The sequence below is a fragment of the Synchiropus splendidus genome, chromosome 2 (assembly GCF_027744825.2).
Source record: "Synchiropus splendidus isolate RoL2022-P1 chromosome 2, RoL_Sspl_1.0, whole genome shotgun sequence".
Classification (NCBI taxonomy): Eukaryota; Metazoa; Chordata; class Actinopteri; order Syngnathiformes; family Callionymidae; genus Synchiropus; species Synchiropus splendidus.
In genome coordinates this window covers 38,989,412-39,017,104 of record NC_071335.1, presented here as the reverse complement: position 1 = coordinate 39,017,104, position 27,693 = coordinate 38,989,412, and the positions used below count along the sequence as shown (strand labels likewise).

The window sequence follows — 27,693 nt, the reverse complement described above, 5'->3', positions numbered from 1 at the left end:
TTACATTTTCTTCTATGTTTCAGATATTCATTGGATTTATAAGAGTTTGCTTCGATGGAAACACGTCCTTTACTTTGGAGAGATTTTCAAACATCAAAACAAAGTGTTTTGGCAGCTTTAGAGGATGGACTGGACTCAAAAAACTGCATTGTATCATCGATGTTGAAATTCTGTTCAGAATACATGGAAACATTCTCTCATGCGATGGACGAGTAAGGCCATCCACACACAGGGATGAGTGCCACTGTGCCACCTAGACGGGAGGCGGAATCTTCCAGGATGAAGCTCCTATTTCACTGTGCAGGAGGCTCCAATGGAAATGCTTTCCCAATTTCCTCGTCCTCATCCTCCTGTGCAGACTTGTCATCCCCTGAGTCACCACGTAGTCAAAGCTGCCTAACAATCGGTCAGATTGAAAGCCCAGATGACTGTGAGATCGTGGAGCTCACACTGACCACAGCTATGAGAGAAAACAACCAAATGACTGGTGATATGATTTCAGAATGGGTGAAACAAGATGAGACCATGACTGGGAAAATACAATTTGATGAGTTTTCTGAGAGCCTAGAGAACTCTGTGTCCATCTACCTGGAGGCAAATCAATACTGTACAGAAAGCTGGAACAGCTTTGACAGCAGCAATCGAACTGACATCCATGATTTTGCAAGCACAACAAAGAGCTCCACTCCAGGCGCAGATGCTACAGAAATTCCTGCTGCTGGTGATGAGGATGATGAGGAGGCTTTGTTTCTGTCCATCAGCTCTGATGTTGTACTTGGGACTGGAATGGACCTTATGAATCAACTGGCTCTCGGTAGCACTGAGGGTTGGTCGTCCGTTGACGAGGCAGTGTCTGACCTCAGATCTGAAGAACCAACAGAGCTGTGCATTTCAGAGGACCAACGTGAAAGAATCCAAGCACCATCAAACACAATGTACCTGAAATTCAACAACTTTGCATACTTTGAATTCAGCCAGCCAGTTAGAGCCTCAACTTCGCGGGGGAGGACCACATCTCCCAATGCTACCAAAAGCACTGTATTTGAGCGAGAGAAAGTCATCAGCCCGGTATTGTGAAAATGGAAGTCTAAAGTCTAGTTCTGTCTCAAACATTATTTTTCCAATTTCATTTCAGAAAAAATGCACCACTCCTATTGGGATGAGAGCCAGGTCCAGGAAGGACAGAATGATGACGTCAGACCAGACAAAAACACACTTGAGTCAACCCATTGGTGGAAAGAACTCGAAGGTCAAGAACAGCCGCACAACACCAGTGGACGCTTTTGCCCGACCAAAGCAAAGGAGTGACACAGTCAGTGGTAAATTGGCAGTTGTGACAGGCCAGGAATTCTGCTTAGATCCAGCCACACAAACAGGGCTGACAGAAAATCACGGGGCTAATGAAGAATTAAAACATCCTGAAGGAGCTACTGTTGGGGAATCCAGAGAGAACCCACAGGTTGGTTGTAAAAACTATGTCCCAGCAGTTTTTCTTACAAATATTTTTCAGCTAGCACATACAAATAAATATTATTATTTGGGCATAAGGTTCCTAACCTATTTTCTGAAGCTTCTGTGTCATGGTTCAATGTGGCTGCGAGTGGACGTCAGCCTGAAATTCCAAATTTATTAAACCAGTGAAGCGCTGGGAGCGATGACTACCATCAAGCTGCTGATTGCCATATTGTGATTTTCATCCAATACTGTTTTTCTATGCAATTACGTACAATTTTACAACCACTTTCAAATGATCTCAGTGGGACAGCAGGTGGCTTTAACGTTCCAAAACTTGTTCACACAATATACATAGCAATGGAGAAAGGACTACAACAATTGTATGCACTAAAGAATTACACTGGTTCTTGAAAAAAAGTTCTTCGCCAGACCAAGCTGTGACCAATACAGGGCTGAACTCTGACAAAAAATGCCCTTGGTTTGGTTTTTGCTTTTCCAACATGCCAAAATATTATGTGACTGCCTGCCATTCATACTTTTATTATTAGATTGGTTTGATTCAAGCCGAATTGTAGGCGCATACGTTCTTGTCCGTTCAGTCCTCCTCACCTTCAACGTCAGAATGAGGTGAGATATGGAAAAAAACCTTTAAGTATCTACAAATCTCTTTTCTTACAAGTTCAAAATTGATCGCACTGAAATTGTATTGGGGGGTGTCCTTGCTTTGTGGGCGATCCCAAATCAAGGCTGACAGCCCTCCGAACCGAGACTTGAGGTGTGATATTTTCAGGCAATGCAAATATTGTGATTCCTGAAGAAACATTAATATGTGGATTGTCTGAGGAGAAAGTGCAGATACAACACACTGCGCCAATCGACATCCGTTTTGTGGTGCAGCTTGCCATCACACATGAAATTAAATAAATAAATGACGCCATGGTGTATGAATCCATTATTGATGCGTCATGTTAACTTCCTCAAGCATTTCCAACAGGCTTTATATATGTGTTTGTTCCACATGGAACTGGATTGACATTACATAGCTTGATTGCATTGTATTAACACAGTTAAGTTAGCAGGCCACTCAGGTTTTCATCTCACATGCAGCACCTTTAGATACCTGCAGTGTGACTGAATCCAAAATGAGCTACAGGTAGTTTGAAGTTGGAGACGATCATCATGACTGATACCGCTCCAACAGTCTGCGCTTTCTCCTTCAACACCTCACAATGGTCCTCATTGCTGCTTCCTCACCACTTGTGGACGCAGCAGCAATCGTAGCAGAATTTGCCTCTCCCAGGAAACTTGATCACATAACTTCTTTTCTTAACCCCTCTTTTTTTTGCTTTGCTGGCATTTTATGAAAATGTGAAGTATTTCAATGTCTGGCAAAGTGTGTGATCTCAAATACTTTGTTGAGAGCGTGTGAAGACAACCTGCTTCCCGTATTTGGTATGCTATTGTTAGGCTGGTTGTCAGCATTCCAAGCAGATACTGTTCTTCATTACGTAATCTTGGTGTTTACTCCCCTATTTTGGACAGGGAAGCCTGTTGAACAAGCATATGCTTTACTCACTGTGTCATGAGTCACATTGAAAGAACAACTGCCTTTAAATTAGCTCCAATGTTTTTTAGAAAAGGTGAGATTTGTTTCACTCCACATCACAACCACACAATTTCCTTTCTTTGCTCCATGTTGGTCAGTTGGGCCGAGAGTTGCAGGTTTGAACAAGACTGTGTCCTCTGCGGTATGTTTAATGACTCAAGACCCAGCTGTTAACTAGTGGAACCATACCATGCTGTTACTGTGAACGGACCTTTCAATATCAGTGGCTCGGATACACTCTAAGGAATCTGAGGAATAGAACAACAGTTTCTATTCCAAAGTTGATGAGAGAAAACAGATGTCAATGGATGAACTTACTCCATGTGTCCGGTGTTCATGGAGTCGGAGGGAGGGTTGAGCTGGGGTTTTGACCGAGAGAGAAAATTGGCCTCTTCAGATTCTGGGTCCTCGAGGGAATGGACAACACAAAAGCAACTTTTTTTAGACACGCTTGTGGTGGAAGCACAATTTCCCTCCCCTTTTTTCTTCTCTCTTTTCCTCTTTCTTCCCTGTGCTAGCACACTTACACACTCCTCCCCTCTTCTCCTACATTCCCTTCTTCTCCACCCTCAAATTTCAGAGTGCGAGTGGGCAATGGCTAACACCATGGTCTCTGTGTGCAGCTCCGAGCTGGGGCCTCTTGCCTGGAACTCTGTAACTAAGCGGCAACTCTTCTTACAGAAAGTCTCATCCAAACTGGGGCCTGGTTCAAGGAACTATGGGAGAAGTCTCAAGGCGGAGAGAGAATCATCTCTGTTTCCAAGTGCAGGACAAGGTAGCGCTGGGCCCAAGCAGAACCGTCCAGATGTGTGCACATCTGTGAAGGAGGAAAATGCATCTACTCCTGCAAGGAAGCCCAGTGCAAGTCTGGGTAAGTCCACACCAGAGACCTTTAAATCAGATTATTAGCTCTGACAAATTTGACAACATGCAGCAACTGAACAACTTTTAACAACTAAGTTTTGTTGTTAGATGTGTGGCTGAGTGTGCTAGCGCAGAAGAATGTTAGCCTGAGATCGACTCAGGCTCACTTTAAAATGCCTTCCACATGCCACTGCAGCACTTACCCTGCACTTACAAAAAGACACTGCAGGTTTGAGGTCTGTCAACTGGTCTGTTACACAATGCTTTTGGAAATTGTGTAACACATGAACATGTTTTCTGCCACGGAACTTCTCTCTTGATTGGCTGAGTTAAAACGTAACTTGTGTGTTCGTGTGTCAACATGTTTGTTTTGATGAAGTCTGTGTGTACCCTGTTTTGTTTTTCCTTCATGTCATTTCTGTGTCGACCATACGATGTGAATGCACATGTGCTCAAGTTGAAATGGTGTGTGATATTAACTACGGGACGTCTTCCCACCTGTGATATGGGATCCAACTGATGTGGGTGTTTTGACAGTTATTTTCCGTGAAAAAGTGAGCTTCAATGTTGAATCCTATCAGTCAGTGCAGTAAGTGCATTTTTATGTGTGTTCATGATCACGAACGTGTGTATATGATCAGCTTCATCATTGTCACATTTTGATGAACAATGGATCATCTGTTCTCTTTGCTGATCCAGGGGAACAAGAAACATGAGACAATATTTATCAGCAACTTCTCTCTGGTGAATGAAGAGCTGTCCTTCACCAGAGTTCTGTGTGTCATGGCTCCCTGAACAATAGTGGAGATGAAGTGGAGATTATTACTAGTCTATTAGAAGACATTACACAGCAGATTTTTTTGTGGCGAGGCGGAGGGTGGCTGGAGTAAACAGAGAAATGCCGCTGATGTTTAGCTTTTCAAGAGGTTAGGTTTAATATTATGTGTCACTGAAGAAATAATGTCATAGTGCTAACTGTCATCCACCTCAGGGTGATTCTCTTTTGGTCTCAAGGATTTTCAATCGAAATGCTGTTGGAATATATTGCTGTTTTGACCAGAAAAAAATGTTTGGATTCTTTCCTTCTGCTCGTTTAAATGAATTGTCTGGACATCAGTTGTAAGGTTAACTTTGTTAAATGTTTTGTTTAATGTGCATTTAAATTGAAATATAAGTGGATAATAGATTGTCCTTAGATAGACAAGCTTAAACACACATGCATGGTTCTTGCTAAGTTATACCATCTCTGTCTTTCAGGAGTTCCTAAAGCTTCACCATCTTCTTTGGCTGTCCTTGATCTCACCGCCGCCAAACCTTCAGCCAACCAACACACAGCAGCCTTACGAAGTGATTCACAACTTCCTCACACCCTTTTATCTAAACTTCCTGTCAAGGGGCTTGCCAGTGGAAGTGAGCTCACCAGTGTCACAGTCAAAGGTGAGGCACACACACAAATACACATGCTCGCAACGATGGTGGGGAGATTTAAAAAAAAGCGGAGAATGCTGTCCACTAGCTTGAAGAATCATTATTCTACCCAGCAGTTTTTAATTCTTTTTTCTTTTTTCTGGATTCATCAGTGTAGGAATGAATTGTCTATTGAATAATAATTTCATAAAATGTATGTATTTCTTATTAATAGACCTTTTGCAATTTCAGTATTTGCAATGTGCAGTCTCAATGCAATCGTTTTTACGAACAGGGAACTCTGGATTTGTCTCTCACAGAAGGCACTCACATATCACATCCAAAAATGTTGCATTTTTTATTATACATTTCATACAGATAAAAAGTGCATCTATGAATTCCATCAACTTCTCCAGAAGATCAGGAAATTTTCTCATTTGTAAAAACATTTTGATCACACTTTTAAAAAATAATTATAATCATCATCATCATAACAATAATAATAATCATAATAATAATAGAGAGGCATGTCTCTGGTTCTGTACACATTTTCACTTTCAATCGAGAAAACATGTTCTGAAATCTTGATGAATGGTTCTTTTGTCTTTCCTCCATCGACTTCCTGTGCCGACTACTTCCTGAGCAGCAACAAAGTTGTTGAATGCAGCTGACTTTGGATACTTTTTACCTCTTTTGCTATTGTGGAAACCACTGAGACAGCGTACACTTTCATATGTCTTAACAAAAACACAGAATAACGGGATATGATCAAAAGAGAATGAGAATTTATTTGCCTCGTAGAAAATTCTTAGATACATAGCCATTACATACCCATACATATCTCCCTGACTCCATGTTCTATCGACTGCGCTACACTGACGCCTTATATTCTTAAGACTGCAGTTTTATATATCTAACTATTGTCTTCAAGCGATGTTGAATGAACATGGACAATACATTTTGTTTTTAGTGTCACATAAAATTTGATTTATTTCAGTTAATTGATTGTGTGTTGTGTTTATGTAAGTCAAAATGTCCTGTTTCTGCCTGCTTGATCCGAAGATTGTATTCCTACCGTGAAAATTAATAGCCGAACCAACCTCCAGTCACAGTAACAGCCGGAGAACGTTCCACTGCAATGTGTGCGTCCATTTTGTCCATTCATCCATTACCTGTTATCGTCCCCCATCCTGATCCTAACCTCATCCATCAGGCATTACCACACTTTTCACTTGAAATGCTTATAATGCATGCAGCATCCAGCCTGCAGCATGGATGGCTGACAACATCACACCTTTGCTGTGAGTGTTGCTCATTGACATCTGTGAAACATTGTCTGATAAACCAAATGAAAGAGATGCCACATTTGAAATACTGATGTTTAGTAGGAGGACCTGCAGATACAGTGGGAGCCAATTTACCAATTTCCCATATACATGACGTAACGTTGGTCACATCATTTCCTGTGTCTTTAAGACTTTGGGGACAGATTTTGGATTAGGGTTAGGGTTCTCACCATTTCTGTGTGAGTCCACTTTAGCATATCTATCCTAGACTAGGATAGATATGCTAAAGTGCACTAGGATTCCTAGTGAGGTCCAGTATTGGGGAAAACACTCCCTTATGGGGAGTTTGTGGGTGTTTGTGGGTTTTTTTTTCCTGACCACACAAGGTTGACCCTCAATTTGAGGATGCTTGCTTCAAAATAACTGGGTCATTATAGTTTAACTTTGGTTCAGTGTCCTGGTTAAGGTTAGCCATGGTTAGGTTTAAGGTGAGAGGCTGGGGAAAGTATTATGGCAATGAGCGGTCCTCACAAAACATAAAAACATAGACTGTTGCACATCTACTTTGGTGACGCAGGACACTTGATCTTGTGTTTTTGTGTGACTTATCCTGACAGGTGGGTGGACAGCTCTCACGCTCAATCGCTGATACTGTGCATTGTACAAACACAAACTTTGCATGGGATGTGATCTTGCCATTGACACCACCCATCCTGACTTCACTCAGGGTGTTTTCACAGCAACACACCGGCTTCCTCTTTAGAGGTTAAATGAGCGCGTCTGGTCAGGTTCTACACAGCATGTCTCTGTGTGATGAACTGTCCACACTTTCAAGGAGTGGTGTGGTGGTGTAAATATATTTGCTTTCGACTCGGGCCGGGATAAATATGGCTGAAACATCACCATTCCTTTTGTTTTATATTAATAATTAGCAAAATATGAAGCAAATCATTGTTAATCTTAAGGGTCCCTGATACTCTTAAGTGAGATTTGAAAGGTTGGAAGAATTTCATATTTCATGCACAAGTCAGATAAATTTGCATAGCCTCTACTCACATTTTTGGCTGTCATGCAGAGAGTTGTATTCTCACATCCTAGGACCCGAGGAAACTGCCGGCAACTGGCTTCTGAATAGAGATGTGGAGCATGGGATGGACATGACGGAATGACAGGGTTGATGACCAAATGTCCCTGGAAGCTGCCCAAGCGCAGCGGGACTCAGCCGCGATGTTGCGCCTGGTGAAAAGCAAAATTACTGTCAGATAGATTCAACAATATTCTGGTACATGGAATCTGGAATCAGCAACAAAGGTTCTCCTTAGAATTTGCGCTGTGCCATGGTGCTTCTTTGGCATGCCATGGTGTGGGGCACAGGGGCAGTGGACTTCGTACAAACACTCGCATTGGAGATGATTTTGCATGACTCTGTCTGTTAAAACTGTATACAGCCAGAGAAATTACCATTTGGAATTTTTTTTAAAGACACCTTCCATTGTAGTAGGTAAAATACTTTGGCGACACTCCTGCTTCTATGATACATGTGAAAATCTGAGGTTTTTGATGTGTTGATCTTGATAGGGAGCTTATGCCAACATTTAGGAGCTTAGACTGCAAACAGATTTTTATATCTAAAGCTGAGGGTTGTTATGTTCAATCAAGCTGGGGGCCAGAATTGTTCTGAAGAAATTTGAAATAGGAAATAAAAGCTTAAACACAATGAGATGTCAGTCTGTCTGTCTTCATTGTTGGAGGCACAACTACGCTCCACATATTTGTTCACAATGACAACATGCATTGGAAATTATTTAGGTTTGGTATTTAAATGAACTACATTCTGAGTCAACAATAGCGATCAAAAGCTATTGGCAGTCACATGTAAGGATTTAGCTGCATGGATTCCGACTCTAGGCCTTGAGTTTGAGATGTAGTACAGAGATAGGGGAAGAGGAGATGTTGAAATTAAACTGACTTGAATTCTCTGATCTTAATCCAGGTAGTGGTGGAGCACCAACAGGATTAAAGATCAATGAACGTGGGAGTAAAAGCAGCCTCCCTGGGAGCAGTCAGAGTGGGAACACGCCTGCCTCGTCCTCCACCAGCACCAGTGTTCGCAGTGACACTGCAAAACCTCCTGCTATGAGAAACAGAACACAGTCGCTGCAAGCCCGAACCATGACTTCAGGTGTGTATCTATGGGTGTGTCAAGGAGATGTGTGACTTAATTGACATCATTCTTATTTGTTTCATAAACTAATTTCAACATTGCATTCAAAACATATTTCTAAAAATTGTCTATCACTTGTCAAACATTAATCAGGATTTTAATTATCTGAAGTTAATGGTAAAATTCTTTTTATTGTTGAATATGATGCTTTTACTAAGCAATGTAACACTACACAGTTATAATTTTCTATGCAACATAGCAGATTCAGTAGTAAATGGAAAAGTCCAGTCATGTGGCCCTAGTTCTGTAGTTTGTTAGTAGCACCAAATTTGCATCACATAACAAAAGTGTTTCATAGGTGTTGAGGGGAGTTCTTCCTGCACATTCTTGAGCTTCTCTTTTTCAAGAAAACAAAAAAAAAAACATCTAATTATCATGAGATGCACAAATGTGCTAAAATAAAATAAACCACAACCAACAAGGGCTGTTCACGAATTCATCAGTCTGGCTGGAGTTCTGGTCTGGATTGACCGTAACCTCCTGCCAGAGGGAAGATGGACAAACATATAACCAGGGTGAAAAGGGTCAGCTCTGATCCGACCTGCACGTCTCTGGGTCCTGGAGACATGCAGGTCATAAAGAGGTGGCAGTCTGCAACCACTCACCTTTTCAGCAGTCCAGATGCTCCAGAATGAAATGAAGGGCTGGTTTACTGCATCGCCCACAGATGTGTTGGCTCTGTTGGCAAACTGCAATGAGTCCAGGAGGGGAGCAGTGATGGATTTCAGGTGGGAAAAAACCCAACGCTCAAAGGACTTGACCACAGATGTCAGTGCCACTGGTCTGTAGTCATTCAGTTCTGTGATCCTGGCTTTCTTGGGAACAGGAATAATAGTGGAGGATTTAAAGCAGGCTGGAACATGACAGGACACCAAGGATGTCTTGAAGATGTCTGTGAACACTGGAGCCAGCTCAGTAGCACAATGCTTCAGGATGGCAGGGGAAACTCTGTCCAGACCCACATCCTTCCGAAGGTTCAGCTTCCTGAACTGAGTGAGCATGACCTGCTCCATGATGTCAAGAGAGGGGGGGAGGCTTTTCACACTATGGGTTCTGTCTCGGGTGGCCTGAGTCCGATTTGCCCCCTGCTGTGCAGTCTCGCACCTCTGCGCCCTCAGGTGATGTCCCTTTGTTCCTCCTCACCTAGTAGTGCTCTGCGCAAAATAGCTGGTTTGTGACCCACAGTGAAGCACATCTAAAGGAAGTGATAATGACAACGACAACCTACCGCCATCGGGTTGTCAATTGTTAGTACTACGAGTCGTCCTCACCTCAGATACGAACTGATGACAGACCTACGCCACGGCTGCAACAAAATATGGTGTTTCACAGCCAAAACTAAACATGAAAGAGTGTTGTCATGTTTATTTTACAAGGAAATAGCGGAAACAAGCTGCATAATACGGAGCGTCTTGATTGATCCACGCTGCTCTCACAACACCTTGAACAAAGTGAGAGAGATTACTGACGATCGAGAAGATTTTAATCATTGAAGTACAGATCCAGACGTTGGAAATGATCAATGAATAGTCTGGTGATCTTCAGTAACTTGGGGAAAATCAAGCTGCATCTTACCTAGTTGTTCTCCTCATCATGCAGACAGCTACGCTACAGCCACGTCCCAGGACCGAAAATAGTTACTGTAGAGCGCAGCATTATTCATTTAAGCAAATCTGTCAATAAAATCAGGTGTTTAGCAGCCTATTGAAGGCAAAAACACATGAGTTATCAAAAATCTGCACACATCGCGAGTCCCGGACCGCTGCCCTGCGCTTCGCTCCCGAGCACAATTTTCCTGCAGCTCCCGGCTGCACACCTCAGTGTTCTGGGAGTTTGAGAAGTCGTTTTTGAACGATGTTGTCCGCCCAGACAGCGATCAGACCCTTTACTGCCCGGTATTTCTCTTGTTTGCGTGGCGTCGCGTTGTACACATAGTTTCCGGCATCTAGTCGCCTGAGGCGAGAATCTTACCACCCGCTGAGAGTTTCCTGAGACAAAGTGCAGGTCTCGAGCCAGGATCAAGTCCGCTTCCAAAACCCGACTCGCTTGTGTTCACATCTCGGACTTCTGAGCCGAAAGAGATGGTAGCATAAAAAATTCTTTCTGGTTGTGTCCCCAGGATTGAAGAGTCCTTCCGTCAATAATCACAATGTGATTAAGCAGTCATCTGTTCATCCTGCAAAGGTCTCTTCTTCTACAACACCCAAAAGCTTGCCACTGCAGAGAAGTGGTTCAGCACGACTCAGTCGACTGAACAACACAGGTACGTCACTGAGGAATGATTCCTCCTCGTGTGGTAATGATTTCAGTTCTCCTCCTAACTTCTCCTTTGTGAAACTCGCACCCAAGATGTTCGCTTTGATCTTGGGCTGTTGACCTCCTGCTTTTCTCCCGGAGGTCTCTGAGAGACATGTGGGAAGACAGTCACAGACGTCAAGTCACAGACATCAAGTCACAGACATCAAGTCACAGACGTCAAGTCACAGACATCAAGTCACAGACATCAAGTCACAGACGTCAAGTCACAGACATCAAGTCACAGACATCAAGACAGGTCACAACCATGTTTCAGCGAATACGTTAAATGGACTAATATTAATTATTGTTGATATTTTGGTTGACAGAAAATGTACAGAGTCAGATGAATTGAAATATCATTTGAAAAATTGGATAAGATTCTGTTTATCAAGGCAAACGAATCAATAAGGAGGATCGTCGGTCAGTAGTTTCATATTTCTGACCATGTTTGCCATCTAGTGGTAGAAAGCGGAAACAGGCACTGCAAATGTCGTTACGCTGCTTTCATTTACTGCACGTTGGCACTGGAGTGACATCAAAAACAAGAGGAAGATAAGAATTGACAGGTAATACTTGTGAATTTGTGTGTGTTTCATCATTTAAATTCAAGCAATTACGTTACCAAATTAACCAAATTAAAATTGTAGTACCCAGCGTCTAACTAAATACAAAACAACACATACACTCAAAATATGAAGTAAAACTAACCGAACTTCATCAAGCAGCAATTAAAGCGCACCTCTCTTTGAGGTCTGCAGCAAGAGACAATGGAGCCAGTAAGAGGCTGTGAGTGAGGGAGAGATTATTCAAATCCATCCCCTCCCCCTCCTTCACTGAGGCATCCCTCCCTGTGTGTAAAAACGCGCGTGTGTGTGCGTCTGAGTGGCTTCTCCAGGCTACGCACTAAACACAGAAAAAGAGAGAGAGAGCATCCAAACAGCCATATTTCACTGTTTCTGCGCCTGGACACACGTGGACTCTGTGTGTGGGATGCATGAGAGGATTTGTGTTCATTTGACGAATGACAACTGCGATGATCAGGATTTTCCCTCCTTCTACCTCAACATCATCGCTTCTTCTTGTACAGTCACGGGATCCACCTAGCTCTTCTGCATTTGTTTTGGCGCCATTTCTTGCTCTCTCGCAGTTGGCTTTTATATTATTTAGCATTTCCAGTTTGACCTTTAATGGAAAGACTGTGAAGGACAAGATGCAGAGGCACCCTTCTCAGTTAGTAGCTGTTCGATGTGTTTGGTGATGCAGCAGTGGATAATACCGGTCAATGACTCTGTTTCCAAAGGCAGTTTTTGAAAGCCTTGAAAGACATTTCCCTTGGGAAAGACTGAAACAACGGAGCAACAGTGACATCACTGAGGAGGACTCAGTGCCGGGAAGACGACAATGTTATGGTCCCCCAGACGGTCTCTGTCCAACTTCCATGTGAAGCTGACAGCCAAAGGACTTTTCAGAAACCTCCAGCTTCTGTCAGGATGCCGGAAGAACACTGTGATCTTCCACGCAGGTCTGCTGATGCAACTCTCATCTCCCCTCACGATCTCCTCTATGTCACTTTGTCCAGGCTAGTCGAACAGTGCTTTCATTGATTTCACATTTTCTTCGTTCCTCATCTTCAGACCTGTCATCGTTCACCTCTTCCGTCAGTTTAGCTCGGGAACCTCAGCTCCTGCTGCGACTCCCTTCCCCCCCACTTCCACCTCATCCCACGCCCAATTCAGCCTTTCTATTAACCTCACGTTGCTATGGCCTCCTCAAGTATCATGCAGCAGTGATGGTGAAGCAGGGTTTACAAAGTGTCTGAGCACCGGCCTGAGGAAAAGCCACTGCCATGTTGCCCAGGCCTGGGTATGGCTTGCTCACACAAACTAGATGCTGCAGACTTCTCCACCCTGAGGACTCCTCTGACAGCGAGAGCACATATCTATGCAAATATACGATGCTGATTGTTGCTGATGCTGAAATCACTGATTTCACATCTACAGTATTAATGTCTGAGGACCTGGAAAGGGCACTTAGTGGTCATTTGTTTGATAGCTTTTGTCTTTGCTGCATAAGAAGAAACAGTTAATGGCTTTGCTCTGTGGAGGTAGAAGCTAGGGCCAGTGGCCCATGCATGCTAAACATAAAACCTGAAGCTATGTGGGGTGAAACAGTGTTCTCTCTCAATATTAAGACCATGGGGCAGGATAACCCACTGTTGCCTGGCTTTCGCGATTTTGAGCTCAATGATAATTGAGCATCCTTCCTGATGCTATTCCATTTGTCCTATTAAACGAGAGTCTTTCACTGTGCTGTCATACTGGTGACATCATGCTTGTGCCTCTGGCAGGAATCTGAGCCTTGCTGCACGTGTTTGTGAGCCACGTGCCTCCACAGTCTGAGCTCCGCAGACCCACTTCCCCACTACTGCCTTGAGCCTAAAATGTAGGTTAGAGCCGGCTTTAGTCACTACACCAGCGAACCATGCAGGATTTAGTGTGATGTTGCTATTTTTCAATCTGTGGAGTCAGATGAGGATATACTGTATCTGCTCAACTGGCGACGTCCTCGGTACAGCTTCTTCTACATCTGCTGCCAATTTGGCGTTTCAGTTCTCTGTGTGCAGCCAAGTGGGAAGATAATGAAGTCTCTGTGGTTTTTTAACGTTTGCGCCTCTTTTGGTTTTGGAAACTTCTCTGTGTGTTGCTCACAAGCTTGAAGAGTAGCATCTAGAGGTCTGACCTACTTATTAGATATTTTGGGACATACAGATAAATGAAGAGGGCATGGAGCACAGAAATAAACGTATGGTCCAGGTCTCATGAAAAGCACATGGACATAATTCGAAGAGATTAAAGAAGAAGCAGGTGATGAAGTGTTATGCTGCAGAACATTGTGTAAAACATACATACATCATCAGTTAACCACCAGGATGGCAGTGTTCAGGATGGCAGTGAGTGCTGGAGCCGATCCCAGCAGGAATACACCCTGGACAGGTCGGCAGTCCATCGCAAGCACACACCATTCACACACCAGAGAACCCAGAGAAGACCCACACGCAATAAATAAAAAAGACTACATTTAAAATATGTCTTACGGGTCTAAGGATTACTTATCGACTTCTATTCATTGATAATAAAAGACAACCTTCCTCATACAGAAGGTCACAACCAAACCTTTAGGTAGTACTGTTTCATTAGTCTTATCAATAATGATCATCCTTCAGAGTCTTGAGTGAGTCATCAGGTTGTTGCTAGGTTACCACATAGTCTAGTTTGCTCTCAAATGGGTGATATGCTCAACACCTACTTGTGGATAGCAACTGCGTACTTGTTTCCGAGGCAACCTGACTGCTGGAGAGAAGGGAAATGTGTAGAATTGCCAGAGATCATCTGTTGGACAGAATAAAGTAAATAAAGTTGCATCTCATTATAACCACGAAAGCATTACCATTGTGTATCAGCATTAGCAAAAGCTGATGAAAAAAGTAAGCTAGACCAGCGTTTTTCAACCGGTGTGCCGCGGCACACTCCGTGAGAGACTGTCAGGTGTACCGTGGGAAATGATCCTATTTCACCTCATTTGTTCTGAGATAGAGGTGGGCTATATGATGACATTAAATCATGAACAATTAGAACCTGTTGACGATCTACCAATGCGAGGAGATTACATGGATTCGGTCTCATTTATACTTTAGCTTTCATCCCTCGTCTATCGCTGCGCACAGTATTGCGCACAATGCTCATCTTCCCACACACTCAAAGCGAAAAAGCCGGTCAAATGTGCAACTTCGAGTTGTTTCTAAACCTGATGCGCCTCTAATGTGACCACACACCTTCATGACAGAATGATTCATTGGTGGACCCCGACACCAAAGTCAGTCTGAGCTGCATAGCTAACAGAGCAGCAAACGTGACGTCTCCCTTCAAAACCTTTACACTCGTAGACCATCAAATTCTGCTTCATAGTTTAAAAGACAGCAAAAACTAAATGCAAAAGGAAATAAATGTGCTTCAAAATGTGAATGAAGAGAAAAAGAATTATTGTTGTTATGAAGCAAGCTGAGGCAAAAAATGTGTCTGGAAATTCACCAAATTAGAATAAAATCATGCAAAAGACTTTGGGATAAAATTGAGTTATTTAAAGTAAATAAATAAATCATGATGTATTTTTGCCGTCAGACCGGTAAACACTGTGTTTGAGCAGCAGCCTCAGCCAGAGTAGTATTACGTTTGATATTTCAATCTAGCGCACAGTAGTATTCATTATATTTAAGTAGACTTAAGCCAGACTCAAACAGGTATGCCCTCACCACTATGCTTCTATTTCTGCGACGGACTGCAGATCCACAACAACAATAATGTTTTATAATGTTTTTAAATATGCACGTGCCTGTTGACTTGTTGCTGGTGTTGCTCACACACTGGACCTTTTTCTTTCAGTGGACAAAAACAAGTCCCGGGACATTAAGGGAAGGTCAACAACAAGCAATGCTCTGGTACCACCTGCTGCTGGAGGAAACCATCACAGTCCTGTGTTAGATCAGGTGGGCGACTCAGCTGTTTGTGGTGCCTAGATTGTAGCATACACTGTTGAGGTCACACACATTGTATGACTGCTACAACATTCTATTTATTTTTGTTTATTTTCACAGGTCGTAACAGATGTGGCCACACCTGCTACCAATTCTGACAACAGAGCTCGTTGTCTCAGGCAAAAGGCGAAAACCTCCTTGCGAACCAGTCCAGAAAGAGGATTATGCCTGCAGAATATATCCAATCTGGGCACACCTACTCTTACAGACCAGAACATAATGGCTAAACCGACCTGGAGCAAGGCCGAGGCGGAGAAAAAGAATCAAGCTGTCAGCCAGCTGAAGCGGCTGCTGGTCCAGGGCAACAAGAGAGTGGAGGCCCTTGCTACAGTGATACAGCATCTTTTTACTGAGGTACCTAATGGTCGCTGAATATTAAAACCGACCATGTTCATCATCAATTTTCGATGTAGGACAGTCTGCTTGTTTCTCACATGACAGTAGCAATGCCTGTTCAGTGTACAGTACGTCAGCTAAAGGCCTGCTGAATCCCCATGGTGACAGCATCGAACCCCCTGTGTCCATCTGCCGCTTGCATATGAACAGGAAAGCAAGGCAGCAAATACGCCTTACAATTTAGACAGGACAGCAAGTAATTTCAGCCCTGGAACAAATGAATTGCCATTCAATGGTACTAAGAACAGAATCACATTCAAAGAATGTTAATTCAGGCCAGATTCATGTGAAAAAGAACTTGTTTCTCAGGACATGTGACCTTTGGTCGAAATATTTAGTATGTATTTTCAAATTCCTGCCTTTGCTGCTTACTTGTAAAGTTTGTGTTTGTCTCAAGTACAACTGTAGCTATGGGTTTTATGAAGGAAGAGAAAACAAACTCCCCCACTGTGGTGACATCTACAATCTGTACTCTCTATTGGCGATGTCAAAGTTTTGGTTTGTGAATGATACCTCTAGATCTGGGGTTGACAGCCTTTACTGAGGAGAGCCATTTTGCTCCGCTTTAGATAATAGATATCCAAAATGTAAACGGTACAACAACCAATGGAGCCAACAGAAGTGCTGTGTGAATGTGCAGGCCAGCTTTGAAATAAATGTGAGCCTAGACAAGAGGAAAAGGACCAGTGTGAATTCCAGAATGGAGAGCATCTGCACTACAGTACCCACAGTTAACCAAGGAAACAAAGAAAAATAGGAATTGAATGGTGAGAGGTTCCTACCCAGCTGGTTGGAAGCAGCTCTGGAGCCATGGATTGCTGACCCCTACTCTCCATGGCAGTATAGTGACGGGATGAGGGCTCAAAGTCAGGCAAGCTCAGGCAGACACACCGAAATGTACCCATCTGTCCATTTTGGGAATATTTCACTGGTGTCACCATGGTAACAGTAATGACAGTGAAAAGTAATAGCCCATGATCAGCACACAAGTTTTGACACCATGTGAGCATTCAATTGGATTGGTTCTAAACCTAACCCTCACCCTAGTCCTCAAAATACTGTCTGAAGATGCGTCTATGATTGGGAAAAAATGCAGATTTTTGCTGGATAAATACGTTTTTTTTGGAACACACATTGATTAGAAATTCCTGTAGTCACCCATGTTTGGTTGTTAGAGTGGGTTCACCGTGCCACATGGATGACAGATGATGTTGACATGTATGCACTCGTCAAAGCATTTTTGGCACTCGGCACAGCGTTAAAAGGGTAGATGAGGAAAAGCATGAGTTTGTACACACCATCCTTGCCCTGAGGAGAATCACAGCAACATCCTATAATTAAAGAATCAGTGAGCAGTTGGTGGAGATGTTGTGTTTAAAGTCTAGCTGCAGGTAAGGAAAGAGAAGGGTGATCAGTGTTTTTGCAGGAACATGACCGTGTCCATGCCCTGCCATCACTGTAGCACAGGGATTATGGTCACTCTTCTGTCCAGGTGACCAACGTGTGTGGGGCACCAGTCCTTCACACTCTCTGATCCTTGCAGTGTGTTGCCTCATATAACAGCTGACTCTTTCAGAGAAAGTCGCTCATTAACTCGTGGGTTAACTTATTATCTGTGCTTGTGTAAAAGTTGCATAACCTTCACCACCTGTTCAGTTTGGTGCAAGTCTTTAGAGATTGCTGCAAACATGCGGTTCCTTTGCACTGTAGTAGCCGGTGGTCAGAAGAGCGTGGTCAGTTGGTCAAAAGGTAGCATGGCTAGGTGACGGAAAAGAGGGGGAGGGTACAGGAATGCAGCCACAGTAGTTGTGTATATTTGGCAGGAGGAATTCCTCTTGTATCTTATCTGCTTCTCCTGATTGTGAACTGAATATAAACGGATGATGGGGGGTGGAATTCTGGATCAAGAGGTGCGATGGTGGTCCACATGTTACAATAAAAAATGAGAAGATGTTCAAGCTTCGGAATTGTAAAGGTGAATACATATATTCAGTTATTTTGTGCCATGAGTCGTTCCATATGTTTAAAAAAAACTTGCTCTGTAACACTACAGTGAGATCCATTTAAAAGAAAGTGGAAGGATGAGCTGTTTCATGATCAACAATATAAAATATAATATCTATACATGCTGGGGTGGGAAACTGTCACAACACGAGTCACAGGGGACTTATTCGTATAGGTTATTGGTGTATGTGAGCCTGATATCATGTTGCCGTTCTGACTTACCTGAGTTTGTCTTCACTGATTTGCTTTTATACATTCATTAATGAGAATATTTCGCCTTATACTGGGAGCTCTGTGAATCCTGGTGAGTTGAATCTAGACGCACCAGTTTTGCACCCCCTTGGTAGAAAGATTTGATGGCTGTTCAGGAATCCCTCACATTCCTCATCATCTGGTTTCTGGGCAAGCGGGGGAGGACCCGTAGGCGGATCAGGGTGGCCAACAGGTAGCAGTGGGAGGAGTGTGAGGCAAACACATACTCACATGCTCACATACAGAGAGGGAATGTGTTTTCGCAGCACCAGAGAGACGTGTGTGTGAGAGAGGTGTTTTTTTCATGGTTCTCACTGGACCTAAGCTAGCTATCGATCAGTGTATGTCTACTGTGACATGGGTTCCACTGCCAGCAAAACCCACCACAAGAGCCCGTATCACCACAAGAAGAAGCATAAGGTGTGTGAGCTGTTTTTCTCTTTGTTTCTGAAATTAACCTTTTGACGCTTTCTTAGACGATTTCATTGCGCTGATGATCTATTTGGAATTCAGTTCATTGTATTTTCGCTGAAACACCATTTTAAAATACAAACACCAGGCCACATTGGGTAGTGCTAGAAGAGAAAGTTGGGGGGACAATTGTTTGGTTCTCACGCTGTCTAGGCCAGCCTCTGCTCCTTCACTGAACTGACCCTCAGACAACAGATGGGCTTTATGGCTTTGTGTGTGTGTACTTGTATAGCTATCCATGTGGGGACCACCTGCGGGGACATCTTTTAAACCTCAATTTGAGGAAAAGTTAAAAAATAATAGGTCATTATAATTGGGTTGAAGTTCTGCTAAGAGTCCTGGTTAAGGTCGGTGAGTGTGATTGAAAAAGAGCAGGCAGGAGCGTGAGCATGCATACTTCTACTACTTCATGTCTTACATCATTTTGAATGCTGAACTATCAGACTGCACTGTGCACTGTTTTGCAGCTGTATGTGAACCTTAACATAGGGAATTACAGTCTGTTATATAACAGAGTTTGGCATGATCAAGCTTGAATATTTTGTCCAGGTTTCTTGTATTGTAAAAACGTCTGTCCATACCTCAATGTGTTTTAGCTGCAGAAAAGTCAGAGTTGCCTTGTTATAAATGAACTATGTACTGTTGTGTGTATTCTGCTATCACTTCCAAGTGTTTGTGTTTCTATCTTGTGAGGGCAGGACAATAATTGGAAGTCATGCTTCCTGTCACGAGGCTGTTGAGTGAAAAGTCTATAGGGCCGACTGCATTCAAATTGAGGTTAACTGTGACAACTGTGACTTGTGGAACTGCTTTACAAGCTGTAAATGTGTTGTGCATTTTCTTGGAATTTAAACAAAAAAAACAATGGTGTACCCTGAGAGGTTTTAAAGTCTTGTTCCCTTTTGAATGGAATGTGTAATCATCAAACCTTAAATGATGTTACTCAGTGTGACAGGATTATTCATTGAATTGTTGGTGTAAACAATCGATATTTATACTATTCATATGTATTATTATGGTGCAGTGTTACACAATAACAGTCAAGTGAGACCAAAACTGGGTTGTGTATTTCTTGTTCTAGCATGAGGAGGCGCTTAAGCAGAAGAAGGAGTTGTCTCTGCAGCTGATCAACCTCCGGGATGAGCTGGGTAAGTTATCTGCCTCACCTCATCACCACAGCTGTTGGTGACCTGCACATCAGGCCAATGCCACCAGCAACGAAACACTGGGGTCACACCTGCTCATGTCACAGCTTCATTTTTGTGACTCCAGTGGTCACCAGTGCAGCTTTGGGGTTACAGAGACTGAAATAAATCTCAATCTGTATGGGCCCTGTTGTTAACTTAATTTAATGAAAGAAACCTACTTCAACGTGTTCAATAGCTTATCACTAACTACAGAGAGCTTTGATGTTTCATTGAGGAAACCAGCAAATTGGTGCCATGTACAACGCAACTATTGTTGCTACAGCTGCTCATCGACACTGAAACACATTGCACCCAAATTCATTTGTCTGTCTGTGGAAACAAACTCTATGGTCCATAATTTAGACTTTCCAAATTAAATCTGCTCACCGCGTGAATTCTGAGAGAGAAGATGGGTCACATGCCCAATACACACGCACATACACACTCCAAAGCAAAGCAGAACAAAACACACACATTTCACATTATGATCTTTTCTTTTACTGCTTATTTGACCTTTGGCTCATGTCTTTATGCACTGGGCTGTAGAATGTGTGTAGAGCGCTGGTATCGCACATAGCTGGCTTGCACGGTCACACACACCTAAGTGTTCTTTTTTGTAGTGTTTTGTGAGGACCTCTCATTGACATAATGCTTTCCCCAGCTAAACCTCTAAACCTAATTATCCAAAATCCAAATGGCTAAGCATAACCACAACATAAGCTTCCAAATGTCCCCACACGTAGGCGTGTTTCCAAAAATTGGTCCTCACAAGTATAGCTATACAAGACACACTGATCAGGCTGATCTCAATAACACCTTATGCAGTGCAAGTCAACAGGAACAACCTGTTCCAGTTTCACTTACTTTCTTGCAAACTGTTCCGTTTGGGATTGTAACAAATACACTCAGAAAATTGGGAACTGGTTCTAGCAACATTCCTCCAACCACTGCCTCCATGTCATTCACCTCTGAGTGATGATCCAACTTTCCCTTCCTGCTGGAGGTTTGCCTTGTAGTCCACCAGAGTGTAGCCCGAAGATTGATGAACCCTGAAAGTCAGTTTTACAGCTGTAGCTAAGGGTGGGGCACACCTTTCCTGTTGTGGGTGATATTATGGGGAGCATGCCTCAGCTGTCGTAGGCTTTGTGTCCCCATCAACACAGTGACAGCTGCTCACACTTGTGCTGAAGAGAACCAGCAACTGTCCCTCTGCAGTTCTGTTGTTTCCCAACAGTTTTTACACTTCAGTGGTAATCTGAGGAGTCGCCAGCACCAGTGGCGATTTAACGTGTTGTGGTGACTGCCAATGAGACCTGAATTCTTCATGATAACAATGAGTCCAGCTGCTTCACTGCCTGACTGTAATTAAAGAAATTAAGCAGGAATGTGGTCCTCATGGGAACCTTGACGGGTTAAACGTGTTGCACTTTGCATGCTGAAATGCCAACATCTCTCTGCTTGTTCAACTATGTTGCCATTTCATACCTGCTTTGGAATTAAGCACTGAGTCGCAAAAATTATGTTGGCTCAGAGTATAATTGGCAACTTTGAACAAACAAGAACTTGTTTGTCCATTTAGTTTAGGTTTAGTTTTCTATATTTTTGTTGGCTTTGTATTGTTAACAACTGTGCCCTGAAAAAACCCCTCAAACAAACTAAAATATACTGTTGAAGATTCAATCATGTCAATCCTATAGACGTTTTTCATGATGCATGGAGAAGATAAGAGCTATTCACTATCCACACTTGTTCCTTGCAGTGGCCTCGTCCCGGTGCTGTGAGCGGCTGCACAAGGAGAAGGAGGAGGTGCAGGTCAGTTTGGAGGAGACGCTGAGGAGACTGCAGGAGCAGCACAAGGAGGAGCTGGTGCAGTTGGAGAACAGGTACGTCTAGCTCTGATTTAAGGGCTACTAAGGGTCTCACTACACATTTGGTTTTTCAGGTTGAGGGACTTCTACCAGGCAGAATGGGACAAGGTCCATGAGACATATCAGGAGGAAGCTGACAAGTGTCGTGCAATCATGGAAAAACAGGTCAGAGGTCTTGCATACATGAACTGCAAAGAAATGTTCACCTTTCTCTGTTCACCTCAACTTGTGAAGTGAATTACATGTGATGACCAAAACAACATGAAAGCGATAACTCCTACTGACACATATCACAGCGTTGTCACACAGGACTGTCCAATGTTTTGAGGTCATGGCTGCTGTTCTAATGTGTCTCCAAAGCTATTTGGTAGCTTTCATGATTGCATACGTGTCAACTTAGGATTCATTCAAGGTCACACAGAATGCCTCAGCCTCAGGAGATATCCTTCTATGAGAGATGATCTTAGTCCAGTGACTTTGAGAGGAAGTACAGCATTCTCTGGACATGATAGCAGGCTGTGTCTGCCACATATCACACAAGTTTTGAATCCAGAGTTTGTCATTGATGAGAGTGAACCAATGGTAGTTCTTTTATGTCCTCCAGGTGGATGTACTGAGGAGCCAGCATATAGCTGAGATCCAGAGTCAGATGGAGGCTCACAGCCAGAGGATGGAGGGTCTGCAGCAGCAGCACAAGACATCACTGCAGGGTGAGTCTACTGGTCAAGTCCATGGGCAATAGATTGTTCATCGCTCTCTGTTCATGCTCATCTCTGAACTTCAGAGCTGAATGTGATTCACCAGAAGGAGCTGGAGAACCTGCAGAAGTCTCTCATGGAAACAGAAGCGTCACTTTCTGTGAGTTGTGCATTTATGCACATACTAGTTTTTGTTTTGCTAAAAATGTACGACCCTCACCAGGAGCAGCTTGCTGAGCTGTCAGCAGAGAAGAAGTCGTTGTTGGACAGGCTTCGGGAAGAGGAGGAGCAGAAGAGGATACTTGCTGACAGGAATCTGGTCAGTGCTCACATTCACCTGATGGCTTTGTGTGGAGAGCTGACTGCTTCTCTTTGTGTCACATTGCTTGCATCCAGAAGGATTCCCACACCATGTACTTGGAGCAAGAGCTGGAGAGTCTGAAGGTCGTGCTGGATATGAAGAACAATCAGCTGCACCAGAAGGAGAAGAGGCTGCAGGAGATGGACAGACTGGTTGGTTTACAGCTGAATGAGTGCCAAGATAGGGACACAAACACACAAATGTGTGTGTGTGTTATAGGTGGAGACTAATGTCAAACTGGAGGAGTGTTTAAAGAAGGTGCAACAGGAGAATGAGGACTACAAGGCCCGGATGGACAAACATGCTGCTTTGTCAAAGTAGGTGACCCAGCTCAGTCTGCCTGCAAACACTGACTTGTGTTAAATCTCGCTCTCCTCGAAAGAAGGCCACTTCTCAGTGATCATCATGGACATGTAGGCAGAACATCTTAGACTATGGAGCTAAAACGTATTTTTCAGACTAATTATTTCAAAATTTTAGCTCTTATGAAAGGAATATGCAAATGCATCCAGTTTAATAGAGAAGTTTCCAATGCTGGGATCCAACGTCACTGCATAGTCATGTTTTAACTCGCACAGACATTTACTGAGGGGTAGTAAGTGCAATCCACAACATGTGTGCTTGGCAGCTCATGCCTGTGCCTGATGTGGAGTCTGTCTCCCTCTACAGGCAGCTGTCAAGTGAGCAAGCCAAACTTCAGCAGACACTGCAGATGGAGTCAAAGGTCAACAAGCGTCTGTCCATGGAGAATGAAGAGCTACTTTGGAAACTGCACAATGGCGACTTGTTAGCAAGTCCCCGTCGACTCTCTCCCACATCACCTTTTGCCTCCCCACGGAACTCTGCCTCCTTCCACACCACAGCCCCTGTGTCCCCCAGATAACCTCTGTCAGACTCCAGACAACCAGCCTTCATCTCTTGCCCACTGACAAGGAGCGTAGTGAGAGCCTGGAGATTAAGCTGAGATCCTCTGCATGGCATTGTCCCAGGATAATCACATTCCTCAGCTGGATGGAGGAACACCTCAGGGTCTACGAATAACAGTTCGTCCCTCATCTGTGTTTGCGATGATGTACAGTCTTAGTGTCCACTTGAACAACTCCAAAGAGAGCAGGAGACTGAATCACAGCTTACTTCACTGGTCTCATCTGTGGATTTCTTTTTGTCCCAAAGAGCGAAGCTCAATCAGGTCAGTGATGGATGGATTCTCACATGGAGTGAAATACTGACACTTTGAACCTTTGCTCCTGAGTTCACAAGGTGTGAGCCCCCTCTCTACTTGGTGGAATGTATCATCCCTGGATGTCAATACACACGTGCACACACATCGTGTTTTTGTGTTTTGTGTGGACCTCTCATTGCCATAACGTTCCCCCTAGTCTCTCAACCTAAACCTCCAAAACAAATGGCAAACCTTAACCAGGACTCTGTACCAAACCTATATTCAATTAGAACGTCTCCATTATTTTTTAAGTTTTAATCCTCAAACTGATTAATCCTCAAACTGAGACTTGACATCTGGCGATGGGAAAATGTCGCTAAAAAATAGATAAGGTCACCACAAGTCGGTGTGTGTCCAAGAATCGGTCCCCACAAGTACAGCTATACAAGGACTTCTCACACACACATGCACATGCACATGCACGCACACTGTTGTTTGGCTTACAGAAGGCTAGACATTCGGTACTAATTCTTCTTTGTTTGAACCTTTATGAGGACTAATCCTTCAGAAAGCAATATGGCAATGAGAAACCTCACAATGTCCCCACAAATATAGGAATACAAACATGTGTGTCTGTGAGTGTGTGTAGGTCTGTTCATGAGTAAATGTCTTTTGTTTTGTTGTTTATTTCTATATCTCTTTTTTCTGTTGCCAAGGTCAATCTGAATTACCAATTTCAAAGTGCAGCTTTAGTCTCCCGATGTGAAACACAGACAAGACCCTCTGTCACTGGCAGTCTTTGTTCAACATATTTGCCAGTGACAACAGTTTCTTACCCCAAAACACACACATTGCGATGTTGAAAATTCATGTGTGCTTGATCCTGCTAAATGTGCACGTCATGACGTTCTTTGTTTAATTTGGTCCCTGACATTGCACAGACTGTTCAAGGACACAATTCCAGTTTTTTTTAGATCAGATCATTCAGACCTCATCTCGAGAATAAAGATGTGCAACCTAGCTTGACTCTTTTTATTCATCAGTGTCGCAATTGCTGACAGAAAAGCTGTTGTGATGTCAGTGGCCAGTGGGGTGATCGCTGGCGCCACCTGGTGTTTTGCTGTGATGTAAGTCTTCCGGTGCTGGAGCATTGACAAGCAGAGGATATTCCATGTCAGCTGCTCGCACCATCATGACCACAGACTTGATTGAGTACCACCAGCCGTGCCAAGTGTACCAAACCACCCCATCGTCAGTCATCGCTTGGTAAGGTCCCTTGTAGTAGTGACCATTCAGGTTACCAGAGTCACACCTGCCAGGAAGAAGCACAGGGTCAAGACGGTAATTTGTTTACTTACAGCACATCCATGAGAATAAATCTACCTGCTGAACCACCATCCAGACTTGCTGTGTCGGATACACTGAGCATCCTTATCGGTGCCATCCTCGCTCACATGATCGTAGGTGCTGAAGTTGATTCCATCCAACCCCGGAATTGTTGGGTCTCTGGGAGTGGAGGCCATTGCGTCCCCTGCATTCCCGGCATATTTTCCCAAATGTAACTGGTACTGGTCCTGTCACAGGAGGTGTGGGAAATAAACGGTTTGTAGACGATACGATTTAAAGGGACCTGCGGTGAGGCAGGGTGTACACTGATACCTGGGACACCAATGCACCGCTAGTCTAAATATATTCTTGTGTTTTGGGAAAAGAAGACAGAGTGATGAAAACACAGCAGTCAGCGGTTGGTGTTTACCTTTTCATCATCCACCCTAAAGTTTTTGTACTCAGCAAAGCGCTGGTTTCCCTCAAAGTCTTCCATGTCAATCCGCAGGTCGTAGTTTCCTGTTGAAAACAACTGTTACACACACACACACACACAATCTGTGGTGGGTACACACCTTGAGAGGTGAGATGATGAAGTGCATCATTGCCGAGCCAGAACTCTCCATCGGGAGAGAAGATGTCTCCAAAACCATGCTTGTACTCCACCCACGCTCTACATACAGATGTGTTAGAAACTCCCATGATGACATGGCTTGGTAGGCAGCTGTACACACACCTGTCAAAGCTCTCCTTGCCGTCTCTCCTGCGCTGGAACACAGTCCACCCTCCCCCGTTGTTCATATCACAGTTTACACTGAAGGCTGTTGGAGATTTATCTGGTCGAATCACGTAGAGCCCACTGGCTACATTCCCACCTGCGAACACCTCAGAGCAGTCTGAGGACACATGAGACTATCGCTTCATGCCCTGGAGTCCGGGTGGAATCACTTAAGTGTGTTGACTGTGTTACCTCTGTACTGGTTGTCTGGGCCCAGGTGAGTGTTGGGTATCTGCTGTAGCAGCTGGGACTGGCTGTTGTGGAGCTCCAGGATGTATCGATGTTGCTCATCAATCACATTCTTCAAGCCTTGGATCTGCGCTTCCAGGCGGACCACCTCCTCCTCACATGGCAGTGGAGCCTTGAAAGAGAGGCAGAATCATGAAGGCACAGAAGCAACTAAATGAACCAGGTGTGGATTCATGCTTGGAAGACACACTGATGTATTCATTAGACGTTGTAATCTCATATTTACATCGTTCATACAGGCTGATACACAGTAGCATTTTAATATCACCATGCATTGGAATCAACAATTTATGACACAAATTCGAATTCAGCAAAGAACCACTGAACTAAATGAGTTAAATGAAAGCGTGTGGGGATAACTCACCGCTATAGAAACAGCCAGGTGAAAAAGCAGAAGCCACCACATCATGATCGGGATGGATGATGTGACGGGCACGGCTCAGCGGGACTACAGGCTGAGCCGACGAACTCGCATCTTTACTTAACAGCTGTGTTGTTAGACACGCCCTCTAGTGGAGACTGACTTTAAAGGAGACGCGTCGTGTCACTGTAGTCGGACAATCCGAGTGTCTGAAAGTCACAACCTTCATATTCCTAACTTCAGTTCAAAATCATCCGGCTCATAGTCTTTTACCCGGATTGCTCGTACAATAATCACGTGACATTGTTTTCTGTTATGCAACCTGAAATGGGATGCTGGTATCAAACATATATCGTACAAATCATCGTTTACATGTACTTGTCCTGAGAGTCACGATGGTCAGGGTTAGTAAAAGTAGATTGTCCGCTACAAAAGACCGACTCCGGTGGGACTCGAACCCACAACCTTTGAATCACTGCTCAAGTGCTTGACTAGAAGTCCAACGCGCTATCCATTGCGCCACGGAGCCACCTGTTGATGTGGTCAGAGGTCAGGGCTTTTATCACGTAAAGACGTGGATTTGAAGCGTAATGTAGACGATGTGGATCAGAAGACATGTGGCCCGGGGAGGCCAACAGCCATTTTGTTTTGGATGTAGTGCGCGTTATGTATGAATTTAAAGATAAACTAACACTAACTAAACTAACAATAAACTAACATGAAGCCGCGCCGCACGAACGGTTATATTATTTATCACTGAGGATTTTTCAGATTAATTTCAGATGTTAGGCTCCGCCCCAAAACGTGGGCGCCGCATCTGCAGTTTCAGATTCAGTATCTATGCGTCGC

General features: G+C 43.7%; 2 protein-coding genes and 1 non-coding gene across 4 annotated transcripts; 1 reads left to right on the top strand and 2 right to left on the bottom strand.

The window, feature by feature from the left end:
* Positions 1-27: 27 nt before the first annotated feature.
* On the top strand, positions 28-25,142 carry LOC128753856 (microtubule-associated tumor suppressor 1 homolog). 2 transcript variants are annotated; one of them, XM_053856012.1, is made up of 17 exons: positions 28-1,068; positions 1,136-1,249; positions 3,743-3,932; positions 5,183-5,362; positions 8,612-8,800; positions 10,962-11,105; positions 15,580-15,683; positions 15,792-16,085; positions 19,936-20,002; positions 21,801-21,924; positions 21,984-22,074; positions 22,514-22,619; positions 22,694-22,767; positions 22,831-22,926; positions 23,004-23,120; positions 23,188-23,285; positions 23,638-25,142. In XM_053856012.1, the coding sequence occupies exons 1-17, from the start codon at positions 235-237 to the stop codon at positions 23,849-23,851; spliced, it is 3,036 nt and encodes a 1,011-aa protein (XP_053711987.1). In that variant the 5' UTR covers positions 28-234; the 3' UTR covers positions 23,852-25,142. The 2 variants fall into 2 exon arrangements, with proteins under 2 accessions (XP_053711987.1, XP_053711985.1); XM_053856010.1 differs by having other exon boundaries at positions 1,136-1,459.
* Positions 25,143-25,194: 52 nt separating this feature from the next.
* On the bottom strand, positions 25,195-26,990 carry LOC128754569 (fibrinogen-like protein 1). The gene is made up of 7 exons (XM_053857278.1): positions 26,848-26,990; positions 26,427-26,595; positions 26,193-26,352; positions 26,032-26,129; positions 25,887-25,975; positions 25,514-25,704; positions 25,195-25,442 (listed from the first exon to the last, which is right to left on the bottom strand). The coding sequence occupies exons 1-7, from the start codon at positions 26,890-26,892 to the stop codon at positions 25,208-25,210; spliced, it is 987 nt and encodes a 328-aa protein (XP_053713253.1). The 5' UTR covers positions 26,893-26,990; the 3' UTR covers positions 25,195-25,207.
* A 291-nt stretch (positions 26,991-27,281) lies between these two features.
* Positions 27,282-27,373, bottom strand: trnar-ucu (transfer RNA arginine (anticodon UCU)). Its single transcript is given in 2 exon segments — positions 27,282-27,317; positions 27,337-27,373. It is a non-coding gene; the product is annotated as a tRNA-Arg (tRNA).
* Positions 27,374-27,693: the final 320 nt, after the last annotated feature.

Bases quoted from the DNA above. Each gene is read 5' to 3' on its own strand.
- LOC128754569 (XM_053857278.1), bottom strand. From the start codon at position 26,892: ATGATGTGGTGGCTTCTGCTTTTTCACCTGGCTGTTTCTATAGCG. The intron at 26,353-26,426 runs GTAACACAGTCA...ATGTGTCCTCAG, and splicing joins CCCAGACAACCAGTACAGAG to ACTGCTCTGAGGTGTTCGCA. The intron at 25,976-26,031 runs GTGTGTACCCAC...TGTTTTCAACAG, and splicing joins TCATCATCTCACCTCTCAAG to GAAACTACGACCTGCGGATT.
- LOC128753856 (XM_053856010.1), top strand. From the start codon at position 235: ATGAGTGCCACTGTGCCACCTAGACGGGAGGCGGAATCTTCCAGGATG. The intron at 1,460-3,742 runs GTTGGTTGTAAA...CTCTTCTTACAG, and splicing joins AATCCAGAGAGAACCCACAG to AAAGTCTCATCCAAACTGGG. The intron at 22,768-22,830 runs GTGAGTTGTGCA...GACCCTCACCAG, and splicing joins AAACAGAAGCGTCACTTTCT to GAGCAGCTTGCTGAGCTGTC.